Source organism: Hemitrygon akajei, chromosome 18 (assembly GCF_048418815.1).
Source record: "Hemitrygon akajei chromosome 18, sHemAka1.3, whole genome shotgun sequence".
In the NCBI taxonomy this organism is placed as follows: Eukaryota; Metazoa; Chordata; class Chondrichthyes; order Myliobatiformes; family Dasyatidae; genus Hemitrygon; species Hemitrygon akajei.
The window spans coordinates 36,359,086-36,374,736 of record NC_133141.1 but is presented as its reverse complement, the minus strand read 5'-3'; the positions used below and the strand labels follow the sequence as shown (position 1 = coordinate 36,374,736).

General features: G+C 41.4%; 1 protein-coding gene across 3 annotated transcripts in view; it reads right to left on the bottom strand.

Annotated features, from left to right (window-relative positions):
• Positions 1 to 5,145: 5,145 nt before the first annotated feature.
• Positions 5,146 to 15,651, bottom strand: part of LOC140741322 (leucine-rich repeat-containing protein 46-like) — a 37,295-nt gene continuing 26,789 nt past the window's right edge. For all 3 annotated transcript variants that reach the window (XM_073071404.1, XM_073071402.1, XM_073071403.1), the window contains 2 exons: positions 15,159 to 15,569; positions 5,146 to 6,720 (listed from right to left, as the gene is read on the bottom strand). In XM_073071404.1, the coding sequence (XP_072927505.1) occupies positions 15,325 to 15,569 (245 nt within the window). In that variant the 3' untranslated portion in view covers positions 5,146 to 6,720; positions 15,159 to 15,324. The remainder of the gene's footprint in view (positions 6,721 to 15,158; positions 15,570 to 15,651) is intronic.

Below are 15,651 nucleotides of genomic sequence, written 5' to 3'. Positions count from 1 at the left end.
GAACAAAATAAAGAGCATCCTGATGTATGCATCTTTGGTGTCCAGATGTTCCATGGTCAAGTGAAGAGCCAATGGGATGGCACTTGTTGCTCCAGTAGGCAAATTGGAATGGATCCAAGTCTCTTATATAGACAATAGACAATAGGTGCAGAAGTAGACCATTCGGCCCTTTGAGCCTGCACCGCCATTTTGAGATCATGGCTGATCAACTACTATCAATACCCGGTTCCTGCCTTGTCCCCATATCCCTTGATTCCCCTATCCATAAGATTCCTATCTAGCTCCTTCTTGAAAGCATCCAGAGAATTGGCCTCCACTACCTTCCGAGGCAGTGCATTCCAGACCCCCACAACTCTCTGGGAGAAGAAGTTTTTCCTTAACTCTGTCCTAAATGACCTACCCCTTATTCTCAAACCATGCCCTCTGGTACTGGACTCTCCCAGCATCTGGAACATATTTCCTGCCTCTATCTTGTCCAATCCCTTAATAATCTTATATGTTTCAATCAGATCCCCTCTCAATCTCCTTAATTCCAGCGTGTACAAGCCCAGTCTCTCTAACCTCTCTGCGTAAGACAGTCCAGACATCCCAGGAATTAACCTCGTGAATCTACGCTGCACTTCCTCTACAGCCAGGATGTCCTTCCTTAACCCTGGACACCAAAACTGTACACAATACTCCAGGTGTGGTCTCACCAGGGCTCTGTACAAAGGCAAGAGGATTTCCTTGCTCTTGTACTCAATTCCCTTTGTAATAAAGGCCAACATTCCATTAGCCTTCTTCACTGCCTGCTGCACTTGCTCATTCACCTTCAGTGACTGATGAACAAGGACTCTGAGATCTCTTTGTATTTCTCCCTTACCCAACTCTACACCGTTCAGATAATAATCTGCCTTCCTGTTCTTACTCCCAAAGTGGATAACCTCACACTTACTCACATTAAACGCCATCTGCCAAGTATCTGCCCACTCACCCAGCCTATCCAAGTCACCCTGAATTCTCCTAACATCCTCATCACATGTCACACTGCCACCCAGCTTAGTATCATCAGCAAATTTGCTGATGTTATTTTCAATGCCTTCATCCAAATCGTTAACGTAAATGGTAAACAGCTGTGGTCCCAATACCGAGCCCTGTGGCACCCCACTAGTCACCACCTGCCATTCCGAGAAACACCCATTCACCGCTACCCTTTGCTTTCTAGCTGCCAACCAGTTTTCTATCCATGTCAATGCCTTCCCCCCGATGCCCTGAGCTTTGATTTTACCCACCAATCTCCTATGTGGGACCTTATCAAATGCCTTCTGAAGATCGAGGTACACTACATCCACTGGATCTCCCCCGTCTAACTTCCTGGTTACATCCTCGAAAAACTCCAACAGATTAGTCAAGCATGATTTACCCTTGGTAAATCCATGCTGGCTCGGCCCAATCCTATCACTGCTATCTAGATATGCCACTATTTCATCCTTAATAATGGACTCTAGCATCTTTCCCACCACCGATGACAGGCTGACAGGTCGATAGTTCTCTGTTTTCTCCCTCCCTCCTTTCTTAAAAAGTGGGATAACATTAGCCATTCTCCAATCCTCAGGTACTGATCCTGAATCTAAGGAACATTGGAAAATGATTACCAATGCATCCGCAATTTCCAGGGCCACCTCCTTTAGTACCCTAGGGTGCAGACCATCTGGACCTGGGGATTTGTCAGCCTTCAGTCCCATCAGTCTTCTCATCACCGTTTCCTTCCGAATGTCAATCTGTTTCATTTCCTCTGTTACCCTATGTCCTTGGCCCATCCATACATCTGGGAGATTGCTTGTGTCTTCCTTAGTGAAAACAGATCTAAAGTACTCATTAAATTCTTCTGCCATTTCTCTGTTTCCCAAAACAATTTCACCCAATTCATTCTTCAAGGGCCCAACATTGTTCTTAACTATCTTCTTTCTCTTCACATACCTAAAAAAGCTTTTGCTATCTTCCTTTATATTCCTGGCTAGCTTGCGATCGTACCTCATTTTTTCTCCCCATATTGTCTTTTTAGTTAAGTTCTGTTGTTCCTTAAAAACTTCTCAATCATCTGTCCTCCCACTCACCTTAGCTCTGTCATATTTCCTTTTTTTTAATGCTATGTAATCTCTGACTTCCTTTGTCAACCACTGTGGCCCCTTTCCCCCCTTTGAATCCTTCCTTCTCTGGGGGATGAACTGATTTTGCACCTTGTGCATTATTCCCAAGAATACCTGCCATTGCTGTTCCACTGTCTTTTCTGCTAGGCTATCCGTCCAGTCAACTTTGGCCAGTTCCTCCCTCATGGCTCCATAGTTTCCCCAGTTCATCTGCAACACTGACACCTCTGATCTGCCCTTATCCTTCTCAAATTGCAGATAAGATCTTCTCAGGCAGGAGTTGATATGTTTCATCAGCAACCTCTCAAAGTACTTCCATCACTGTGGATGTAAGTGCTACTGGACGATAGTCGTTGAGGCACATAACCACCTTCTTCTTAGGCACCGGTATTACTGAAGCCTGCTCGAAGCAGGTGGGTACCTCAGACTGCCGAAGTGAGGGGTTAAAGATCTCAGTGGACACTCCAGACAGTTGATTAGCCGAGGCCTTTAGTACTCGGCCAGATACCCCATCTGGGCTGTATGATCACCCTCCTGAAAGATATTCTCACGTTGCTCTCAAAGGCTGAAATCACAGGATCATTGGGGGTTGTGGGAGCTTATAATGGTTCCTCCATGTTTTGATGGTCAAAGCAAGCATAGAAGGCACTGAGCTCAACTGGAAGCGAAGCCCTTTTTGGTCCATATTCACTGTCTGAAGATTTATAACAAGAAAGAATGGAGTATTTATGATACACACAGAGAATGCTGGAGGAAATCAGCAGGTCAGACGTCATCTATGGAAAGGAACAAAGAGTCGATATTTTTGGTTGAGACCCTTCATCAGGACTGGAAAGGAAGGCGGAGCAGCCAAAAGGCTTCATTGAGACTGGAAAGTAAGGGGGCTTCTTACCCCTTCCTTTCCAGTCCTGATGAAGGGTCTTGGCCCCAAATGTTGATTGTTTATTCCATTCCACAGATGCTGCCTGACTTGCCGAGTTCCTCTAGCATTCTGTCTGTTACTCTGGATTTCCAGCATCTGCAGAATCTCTTGTGTTTAGTATTTATAATACAATCGGAGTCTGTGCTTAGCAATTTGTAGAATGAAATGGAGAGATGTAGAGATAAATCACTTTGAAGTTCCAGCACAGCATAAAGAAATTAATAAGTTTCTCTGATAGAATAACATCAGACTATGAAACATTTAATTACCTCATCAAAAGGATGTGCATTCTTTTGCATGCACAGTCAGAGATTCCAACTATAATGAAACAACTTACAAGAAAATGAACAGTATGTTTGCCAAGGTTCTCTGTATACACTGTCCAATCAAAGCTTCTGAAGACAGAAGAAGAGGAAGCAGTGAGATTTATTATCTGGCAGAGTGCAATGACAAGAATGCAGAACACACAAAGCAGGTCTACTTACAATTTAAAGTGTAGCTACACTCAAAGATTTAAGGAGATAATGCGAAGTAGTGATGAAGACGTTGGCTGTAAACTTGACCAATCTAATCACTGCAACACAACTCACTGGTGTCTGAAGAACAGTCTACCATTTCCCAACGAACCCTGGAACAAAATAACAGCAGGCTGAGGACATAACACTAATTTTGAAGTCTGCTAAAATAAGAGCATAAAATGCTGAAAATACTCAATAGGTTAAGCAGCATCTCTGCAAGGAACAACAAAGTTAATGACCATAAGACATAGGAGCAGAATTAGACCAATCAGCCTATGGAATCTGCTCTGCCATTCCATCATGGCTGACTTATTATCCCTCACAACACCATTCTCTTGCCTTCTCCCCATAACCTTTGACACACTTACTAATCAGGAACCTATCAAACTCTGTTTCAAAAATACCCAATGACTTGACCTCCACAGCCGTCTGTGGCAATGAATTCAACAGATCCACCACCCTCTGGCTGAAGAAATTCCTTATCTCTTTTCTAAAGGATCGTCCTTTTATTCTGAAGCTCTGCCCTCTGGTCCTAGACTCCCCCGCTATAGGAAATATCCTCTCCAAGTCCACTCTATGTAGGTCTATTCAATAGGTTTCATTGAGGTCCCTCCTCATTCTTCTAATCTTCAGTGAGCACAAGCCCAGAGCCATCAATCACTCTTCATACATTAACCCTTTCCTTCCTGGGATAATTCTTGTTAACATCCTCTGGACTTTCTCCAATGCCAACACCTCCTTTCTTAGGTGAGGGGTCCAAAACTGTTCACAATGACCTTTTGTTAGATGTCTGAACAGCAAGAAATCAAAAATGTTTTAAGTTACAAAAGAGTGAATGGACAGAGAAAGTAAAATGTATGTCCGAATCAGGGTAGAGAACAGAAGAGATTCAGCAAAAAAATTATTGTACTGATTGAGAGGTTAGTGAAAAGCTATTAAATGCAGTTAATCAGCAGATAGAAATTGAAAGAGATGAATCAAGTCTGAGGGAGAGAAAAAAAACTGAAACACGAGACTATAGTTGCTGGAATTTTAAATTGAATATCCAGTAGACCAGACATCAATTACAGAGAGAGAAACCTAAATGACAGCATAGATTAGTGACCTTTCATAAGAACTGTCTAGTTCTTTCACACACTGGAAGGGATGGTTGTTGGCAAAATATTTCATATAACATTGAGGGCTGCAACATGCCTAATCAGAAGGTGTGATGGTCCTGAAGTTGCATTGGACTGTTTTTGGATGTCAATTACCTTGTGCTCAGAGAAGGAACGGAATGGAAAATTAAACTAACTCACAAACAAGAGAAAATGTGCAGATGCTGGAAATCTGAGCAATGCACACAAATGCTGGAGGAACTCAGCAGGCCGGGCAGCATCTATGGAAAAGAGTACAGTCAATGTTTCGGTCTGAGACTCTTCGGCAGGACAGGAGAAAAAATGTTGAGGAGTAGATTTAAAAGGAGGGGGAGGGGAGAGGAGCTAGAAACACAAGGTGATAGGTGAAACTGGAAAGGGGAGGGGTGAAGTATAGAGCTGGGAAGTTGATTGGTCAAAGAGATACAAGGCTGGAGAACTGAATTGAATTGACTTTATTTTTTGCATCCTTTACATACATGAGGAGTAAAAATCTTTACGTTACATCTCCGTCTAAATGTGCAATGTACAATCATAGTAATTTATAATAAATAGAATAATCAATGTAACATAGAAATACACTCAAATCAGTGTGAGTTAATCAGTCTGATGACCTGGTGGAAGAAGCTGTCCTGGAGCCTGTTGGTCCTGACTTTTATGTTGCAGTACCGTTTCCCGGATGGTAGCAGCTGGAACAGTTTGTGGTTGGGGTGACTCGGGTCCCCAATGATCCTTTGGGCCCTTTTTTCACACCTGTCTCCGTAAATGTCCTGAATAGTGGGAAGTTCACATCTACAGATGCGCTGGGCTGTCCGCACCACTCTCTGCAGAGTCCTGCGATTGAGGGAAGTACAGTTCCCATACCAGGCAGTGATGCAGCCAGTCAGGATGCTCTCAATTGTGCCCCTGTTCATAGGATTTGGGGGCCCATACCAAACTATCTAAGCCAACTGAGGTGAAAGAGGGGCTGTCGTGGCTTTTTAACCATACAGTTGGTGTGTACAGACCACTTGAGGTCCTCGGTGATGTGAATGCCAAAGAACTAAAAGGTGTTCACCCTGTCAACCCCAGATCCATTGATGTCAATAGGGGTTAGCCTGTCTCCATTCCTCCTGTAATCCACAACCAGCTCCTTTGTTTTTGCGACATTGAGGGAGAGGTTGTTTTCTTGACACTACTGTCTGATAGAAGAGAACAGAAGGCCATGGAACTCTGGAAAAAGAAAATGGGGAGGAGCACCAGAGGGAGGCAATGGGCAGATAAGGAGATAAGGTGAGAAAGGGTAATGGGAATGGGGAATGGTGAAGTGTGGAGGGGGGTGGAGGCATTACTGGAAGTTCAAGAAATTGATGATCAAGCGATCAGGTTGGAGGCTACCCAGACAGAATATAAGGTGTTGTTCCTCCAACCTGAGTGTGGCCTCATTGTGACAGTAGAGGAGGCCATGGACTGGCATGTTGGAATGGGAATGGGAAGTGGAATTAAAATGGGTGGCCACTGGGAGATCCCGCTTCTTCTGGCAGATGGAGAAATGGTCTCCTAATCTACGTCAGGTCTCACTGATATACAGGAGGCCACACCAGGAGCACTGGACTTAGTATATGACCCCAACAGTCTCACAGATGAAGTGTCGCCTCACCTGGAAGGACTGTTTGGGGCCCTGAATGATAGTGAGGGAGGAGGTGTGGGGGCAGATGTAACACTTGTTCCACTTGCAAGGATAAGTGCCAGGAGGGAGATCAGTGGGGAGGGATGAATGGACAAGGGAGTCATGTAGGGAGCGATCCCTGTGGAAAGCAGAAAGTTGGGGGAGGGAAAGATGTGCATGGTGGTGTGATCTTGTTAGAGATGGGAGCTGGAAAGTAACTGGCAGCTAGAAACTTACTGTCTCCCTTGTGGACTGAATGGACAAGTTCTTTCAAACTGCCATCTCGTATTGTGGAGGCCACACATTGAGCATCAGATGCAGTGTACAAGTTGGTCTCTGCTTCACCTTGAAAGGTGTATTGAAGTCCCTGAAAAATGAGAAAGGAAGAGATAAAAAGATTATATCTCCTAGTATTCATGAATGAGTCTTTCAGATAACATACATAAAGTGCTGGAGGAACTCAGCAGGTCAGGCAGCATCTATGGCGGGCAGGGACTAAAGAGTTGACATTTTAGGCCCAGACCCTTCATCAGAACTGGAAAAGAATGGGGAAGAGGCATTTCCCGATGAAGGGTCTCAGCCAAAAATATTGACTCTTTATTCCTTTCCATAGATGCTGCCTGATCTGCTGAGTTTCTCCAGCAATTTGTTTGAGTTATTCTGAACTTCCAACATTTGTAGAATCTCCTGTGTCTAGTCTTTCAGGTAGCTAGGTTTCCCAGTTTGTATCCTATTTTCCTTACTTTCTGTCTCTATGGATGCTGCTTAAGCAGGTGGGTATTTCCGCAATCCCTTTCATTTCAGATTCCCAGCAACTGCAGTCTTTGAATCCCACCTTTTCTTTCTCTCTCTCTATCTTCATTCACTTCCAACTTACCTTTTCCCCAGATTTTAGTTACAGCATGGAACGGGCCCTTCCAGCCCCAGCAACCCCCCTATTTAACCCCAGTCTAATCACAGGACAATTTACAATGATCAGTTAATCTACTAATCAATGTCTTTGGACTGTGAGTGAAGAATGCACAAACGCCTTACAAAGCTTGCCAGAACTGAACTCTGAACTCCGACGCCCCGAAATGTAATAGCATTGCGCTAACTGCTACGCTACCGTGGCACCCCAGATGACCAGCTGTGATTAACAGGCCTTCAATACCTCATCAGCTGACACTATTATCTCTTTGGTCAGCCGATCACACACAGTCCCTTTAATTTCTCCACCCCTCCTGTGGAATTTAACACTTTTGATTTCTGACTTTCCTAATCCCAAAGATAGATCATTCACTATGGGATTAGATCTATTTCTCTCTCCACTGATACTACCAGTGCTACTGAGTATTTCCAGCACTTTCTATTTTTATTCCAAACTTCCAGCATCAGCAGTTTTATTTTTGTTTCTGAAGCTCCCTATGTGTTGCTTTGTAAGACATGCTTAATTCTCTACAGCACAGAGTGGGCTCCCATTTTGACCTTACTAAAGTCCATAGTATTACTCATCAAGCAGCAGTGCCTTAAAGAAAACAGAATTTTCAGTGAGAGAATAAGTTGTTATTCCTTTCGCCTTAATCTTTAGAGCTTGAGGCACAGCTCAAACACCATTTATAAATTCGCCAATGACACTATTATGTTGATAGAACTCCAGATGGTGGCGAGAAACTGTACAGGTTGGTTGAGTGGTGTCACAACAACCTTGCACTCAATGTTAGTAAGAGCAAGAAATTGAAAAGAGGTACAAGAGCCTTAGGTCCTACACCACCAGGTTCAGGATCAATTATTACCTTTCAACTCCTGAACTAGTGTGGATAACTTCACTCAACATTAAACTGATTCCACAACCTATGGACTCACTTTCAAGGACTTTACAACTCATGTTCTCAGTTTTATTTATTTACTTATTATTTTATTTGCTTTTTTTTGCATTTACACAGTTTGTATTCTTTGCACATTGGTTGTTTGTCAGCCTGTGTGTAGTTTTTCATTGATTTTGTTGTATTTCTTTGTTCTATTGTAAATGCCTGTAAGAAAATGAATCTCTTGGTTGTATATGGTGACATATATGTACTTTGATAATAAATTTATATTGAACTTTGAATTGATTGTGGACTTCAGGAGGGGGAAGTTGTGAGAACACACTCCAGTCCTCATTGACTGGTCAACAGTGGAAAGGGTGAGCATCTTAAATTCCTAGTTGTCAGCATCTTGGGCTCTATCCTGGGCAATCATGAAAAAGGTGCGCCAGCATCTACTTCATTAGGAGCTTGAGAAGATTTGGTATTTCACCACAGATTCTAGTAAATGTCTACACTTGTACCGTGGAGAGCATTCTAAGTGGTTGAACCACTTTCTGGTTTAGAGGGTTCAAAAAATGCTGCAGAGGGCTGTAGACTCAGCCAGCTCCATCATGGGCACTTGCCTCCCCACCAGTGAAGACGTCTTTAAAAAGCATTGCCTCAAGAAGGTGGCATCCATCACTGGGGACCATCACCATCCAGGATATGCCCTATTCTTATTACTATCATCAGGGAGGAGACACAGGAATTGAAGCCACATACTCAATGTTTTTTTTTACTCAATCTTCTTCTGCTCTGCTATCAGATTTCTGAAAGGTCCATGAACCCATGAGCACTAGTTCTCAGTTTTGCTCTATTTTTGCACTATTTATTTTTTATGTATTTCTTTTTGCAACTGATAGTAATTTTTGCACTGTGAAAACAATGTTTCACAACGTAAGTCAGTGATAATAAATGAACTCATGAGCACTATCTCACTATTTTGTTCTTTTTGCTCTATTTATTTATTTTCAATATATATTTCTTATTGTGGCCTATAGTTTTTTGCGTATTGTACTGTACTGCTGCTGCAGTTCTGCAATGAACAATCAAATCAAATCTCTGCAATTTACCACATCCATCTGTGAATGTTGAGTAACTGAAAAATATATATCCTTAACTCTCTCAAAATCGCTGCTTGTAATGACTCAAGATACTTCAGGCCATCCTGAGACAAAAGAAGTGAAAATGCACTCAGTGCCCACTTTATTAAGTACATGAGTAGAACCCAGTGCGGTCTTCTATTGCTGTAGCCCATCCACTTCAAGGTTCAACGTATTATGTGTTCAGATGCTCTTCTGCACACCACTGTTTTAAAGTGTAGTTATTTGAGCCTTCCTCCCTTGAACCAGTCTGGCCATTCTCTCATTAACAAGGCATTTTTGCCCACAGAACTACCACTCACTGGACTTTTTTGTTTTTCGCACCATTCTCTGTAAACTCTAGAGACTGTTGTGCATGAAAATTCCAAGGGAATCAGAAGTTTCTGAGATACTCAAACCACCATGTCTGACACCAACAATCATTCCACAGTCAAAATCACATAGATCACATTTCCTCCCCATTATGACGTTTGGTCTGAACAACAACTGAACTTCTTGACCAAGTCTGCATAGAATTGTTGCCACATGATTGGTTGATTAGATATTTGGATTAATGAGCAGAGACAGGTGTGCCTAATAAAGTGGCCACTTTTACACTTTATGTAAAGCATAAAGAAAAGGCAGTTTGAGTTCTAAAGCAGTGAAAGGATATTATGTTAGCAATAAGCACAATGACTGTATATCTGTTCTGTTCATTCATGGCTGTGCAATACCTGCTCTGTTTAACATTAATAATAGTCAGAAAACGATTAATGCTCTTATAGGAACAACACACACAAAATAGTGAAGAAACTCACCAGGTCAGGCAGCATCTATGAGCAGTCAACATTTTGGGCCAAGACCCTTCATCAGGACTAGAAAGGAGAGCGGACAGAAGCCAGAATAATAAAGAAGGTGGGCAGTGGGGGGGGAGGGGAAGGAGTACAAGTTGGCAGGTATTAGGTGAGACCAGGAGAGGGAAAAGATGGGTGGGTTGAGGGAATAAAAGGGAATTAACTGAGAAGTTGGGAGGTGATGGGTCGATGAGGCAAAAGGGATGAAGGAGAAGGAATCTGATAGGAGAGGACATTGGATCATGGAATAAAGGAGCGGGGGAAGCTGAGGGAGCTGATGATTATTGGAAGTTAGAAAAATTGATGTTCATGCAATTAGGTTGGGGACTACCAAGATAGAACAGGAGATATTGCTTCTCCAACCTGCTTTTAGCCTTGTCGTTACAGTAAAGGAGGCCCTGGACAGACATGTCTGTGTGGAATGGGAAATGGATTTAAAATGGGAGGCTATCAGGAGATGGTTGTTGCGGCAGATGGAGAGCAGGTGCTTGAAGTAGTCCCCTAATCTGCATCAAGTCTCGCCGATATAGAAGATCCCATACTGGGAGCACCAGATACAATAAATGACCCTTACGGACTTACAGATGAAATGCTGCCTCGTCTGCAAGAACCATTTAGTGCCTGAGTGTAAATATATTTTAATATTTGTTGTTTTAGAGTCTATGGGCTTTCTAGAAAGGTTTTTAAAATATTTCAAGTGAAAGGGAAAAAAAGACTACAGTAACTCATTTCCTACATAGATTTTGGCGATGGACAAAAATGTTTGGGGTAATCTTCCTGCAATTGAGGAAATACCAAGGAAATACAGTTACGTTGATACTGCAGAAGAGATTATAAACTCCATTCCTATCCTTCCAGATTTGCACTGGAGCCTTCTTGTGAAAATATAAAGCTGTGGCAATTAGTGCAGTGAGAATGCACTTGTAATTTGAATTCAGGTTTATTATGGAATATATCTATTACATTTTTATTAGACTACTTCTGCATATCAATGATGAAAGCAGTGAGGCAAGAAAATGGCTGCAAATTGGTCCTGAACTTAATGAGTCCTGTAGCAGTGTCAGAAATCATGTGTGTGATGCTTTAAGAGGTTTCTTTGACCTTGAAGGATAACTATTGGATTATGAAAAATATTTGAGAGATTTCTCTGAACACATTAGCGGTGTGCTTGACAAGCTTTTTCTACATGACGAGCAGTATTGCTTTTGCCAGCAACGTGTGATCTGATATTCAGGAGAATGCAGTCATATATTCCTGTGTAATGCAGAGCCAGTGTATTCTGGATTGTTTTTGGATGTTACATTTATTAAGAGTTTATTCATGCTGCCAAATCACATGAAAATACAAGAATAGAAGCAGTCATAGCAATCCACACTCACTGCATGTATGGAGGAGCAAACAAAGAACAATACTGTCAGGTGAAAATTAAAAAAACACTGCAAATGCTGGAAATATGAAATAAAAATAGAAAAATACTGGAAAGAGAAACGGAGTTAAATTTTCGGTTCAAACCCTTCACAATTTATTGGCATGAATAGGGCAGATAGCTCCTCTGCTATTCACAGAAGTCGAGGGAATGGGCTGCTCAGCTCCTTGTATCGTTCATCATGATCGTGGCTGATCTATTATCTCAGTTCTGCTTTCCTGTCCAAATATCCAAGACTTCTGCTTTGATATTATGCAGTTGAATTTTGCATGTTCAGACAAGAAGGCAGATCAGATCTCAGTTTGATGATTCATGTAAAAAACTGGCACTGGGGTGCTGTTATGTGCAATTTGCTGTGGTGGAATATTAAGTACAATGTTCTGATTCAGGGCCAGGAGCTGGGAAACAAGAGTCTAAACAATGTCATAGGATAGGAAGAAGAGCAAGGGCTTGAGAAGTTTGAAATTGGGATGGAAGTAAATAGACATCTTTGAGAATAATTCATGTAGTTATCACAAAGAATTTTATATACAAATCCCATTTCCAGAAAAGTTGGGATATTTTCCAAAATGCAATAAAAACAAAAATCTGTGATGTGTTAATTCACGTGAACCCTTATTTAACTGACAAAAGTACAAAGAAAAGATTTTCAATAGTTTTACTGACCAATTTAAATATACACAAATTTAGAATTTGATGGCTGCACCACACTCAACAAAAGTTGGGACAGAGATAAAATAAGTTTGAAAAGTGCACAGAATATTCAAGTAACACCAGTTTGGAAGACTTCACATTAAGCAGTCTAATTGCTAGCAGGTGAGGTATCATGACTGGGTATAAAAGTAGTGTCCATCAAAGGCTCAGTCTTTGCAAGCAAGGATGGGTCATGGTTCACCCCTTTGTGCCAAAATTCATGAGAGAATTGTTAGTCAGTTCAAAAGGAACATTTCCCAACACAAGATTGCAGAGATTTTAGGTCTTTCAACATTTACAGTACATAATATTGTGAAAAGTTTCAGAGAATTCAGAGACATCTCAGTGCGTAAAGGGCAAGGCCAGAAACCACTGTTGAATGCGCGAGATCTTCGAGCCCTCAGGTGGCACTGCCTAAGAAACCGTCATGCTACTGTGACAATTATAGCCACCTGGGCTCGGGAGTACTTCGGAAAACCATTGTCACTTAACACAGTCCGTCGCTGCATCCAGAAATGCAACCTGAAACTGTATTACGCAAGGAGGAAGCCATGCATCAACTTTATGCAGAAACGCCGGCGAGTTCTCTGGGCCCGAGCTCATCTCAGATGGACCAAAAGACTGTGGAACCGTGTGTTGTGGTCAGATGAGTCCACATTTCAGCTAGTTTTAGGAAAAAACGGCGTCGAGTTCTCCGTGCCAAAGATGAAAACGACCATCCTGATTGTTATCAGCGAAAGGTGCAAAAGCCAGCATCTGTGACGGTATGGGGGTGCATCAGTGCCTACGGCATGGGTGAGTTGCATGTATGTGAAGGTATCATTGACTCTGAGGCGTATATTAGGATCTTAGAGACATATGTTGCCATCAAGGCGACGTCTCTTCCCGGGACGTCCATGCTTATTTCAGCAGGACAATGCCAGACTACATTCTGCACGGGCTACAACAGCGTGGCTTTGTAGACACAGAGTGCGTGTGCTTGACTGGCCTGCTGCCAGTCCAGATCTGTCTCCTACTGAAAATGTATGGCGCATCATGAAGAGGAGAATCAGACAACGGAGACCACGGACTGTTGAGCAGCTGAAGTCTTATATCAAGCAAGAATGGACAAAATTTCCAATTGCAAATCTACTATAGTTAGTATCCTCAGTTCCAAAACGATTAAAAAGTGTTATTAAAAGGAAAGGTGATATAACACAATGGTAAACATGCCTTTGTCCCAACTTTTGTTGAGTGTGTTGCAGCCATCAAATTCTAAATTTGTGTATATTTACAAAATACAATTAAGTTGGTCAGTAAAACTATTGAAAATCTTTTCTTTGTACTTTTGTCAGTTAAATAAGATCACGTGAATTAACATATCACAGATTTTTGTTTTTATTGCATTTTGGAAAATATCCCAACTTTTCTGGAAATGGGGTTTGTACATAGAATCACTGAAAATGGTTTTTTTCTGCAAGAAAATAAGTATTTTAATGAACTATTATTCCAATATTTGGTAATGACTCAAGCAGACCAATAAGATTCCAGATTTAAACTTTGATCAGTTCTGAGATCACACCAATGCAACAATACTGACATCAGTTGGCTCAATACCTCTGGCTCAGGTAATGGAAAAATCAAGTGTAGTCAATTTTCTTGAAAGTTATACAGCAATCTTTGCTCAATGAACATGTACATTCCAGACAGCGACAGCTACAAAATGTACTTTGTGCGAACCTTCTGTCTCTTGGTTGAAAATATGAAATGATACGTTGAATGGGCAAGTCATCCCAAATGCAGCAGCAACTCAAGGAAGCCAATAAATGTACCATTGCCCTAGAGTGCACATAAACAAATTCAAGGTTGTTGCCTTGCTTCTATAAAAGCAGACTAATTAAAGCAGATGCCAGAGTAAAAACGAAAAATTCTCTTTCAGTCAGTTTGCTCTTTAACAGATGTAGTAACTGCTAAAATACTGACATTTACCTGACATTATAAAAAGTTTCTCTGGTATGCCCTCTTCACAAAAAGTAGGGCAAACCTAATACAGCTGGTCAGTGTCCAGTTAAGTCAGCAGCAAAGCAACAGATGGTATTGCAACAGTGCTATGGCCCTGCACTTACTCATAAATGACCTGCTTACTAATGCCCCATTGTGCCAGGAGCAGTTGACTCCAGACATCAATGAAGTCATGATCCATACTTTTACCAAAAAGTTAAATTGCAGTGACGAGGTGAGAGTGGGTGCCCTCAACATTAAGACAGTTGACTAAGTGTTCTATTAAGGTGCTTTGGTAAAAATAGTCAATGGGCATCTAAAGAAGTTAATACCCTGCCCAAAAGAAGATGGTTTTGAAAACTGATTGTACCAAGCCCAGAACATTATTGCTGGAATCCTTCAGGGCCCAACTGTTTTCAGTGAGGCAGAGCATGTTGAGGGATTTCATAAACTCTTGAAGCTTGGGTAAAATGTCCACTTGGTGTTTATCAAAAACCCTCAGATTTATTCTTTACTTTGATGCAAAGCAAAAAATATGGGGATAGGCTCCCAAGCAGACTATGAGTTCCTACCATAGGAAGAAGCTGAGATATTGAAGGAAAAGCTAAATAAACATGAAGGAGAAAAGGAAAGTTAGATGCTTGAGTCAGATGGACTGAAATACAGAGAAACACATGAAGAGCATGAATAAACCATGCCAGCATATGCACACCCTAAAACTAACAGATTTGAGATGAAACCAAGAAAAACCCAATTTATCTAGTTTAATATAAAAGCCACCTGGAATATTTACATCCTGAACCACCAATCATCATAAATCCTTCACTCTATCTAAAGAATGAACACACTATGCAGAGGATTTAGCAAATTGAGGCAAAAATAATAGCGGGAGGGAGAGAATGCTCAATTTCTAGTTTTAATTTTATCCAAATTAAATTTCCTACCCCTAAAATAAGAAAATTGTTCTGCTTCTTGTTCTTGACTAGTCTTTTAAGTTTTATTGGGTTAATGCTCTTTTGACTTATGGTTGGCTCGATAAAAAGGAATCTTTGCAGTTGAAGTAGTTGAACTAATTCCTCAGTTAGCCCTGTGACAACTGCCCTGAATTTGTTAATCCAAGGTATCAGCTTGGGCAGCATGTTCTTCATTTTGGCCATCTTCTCGCAAATTAAAATTTGGATCGTTTCTTGGATAATTAGAAAGCTTGTTCATTTTTATTGGTTCATATTGCATTTGAGTTAACTGTTTACGGATCTCCTGCAGTTCATTCAGCCTGTTCTTGTGTTCCTTTTCAGCTTCCTTCCTTCGCTGTTGAGATCGACAGACCATTTCTTTATGAAGCTCAGCAAAGAAATCTGTGAACCAAAAGAATGAATACAGTAAGCATAGCTAAAAGGATGTTACAAATATTTGTAGTCTTGATAAAGATTTTAAAAC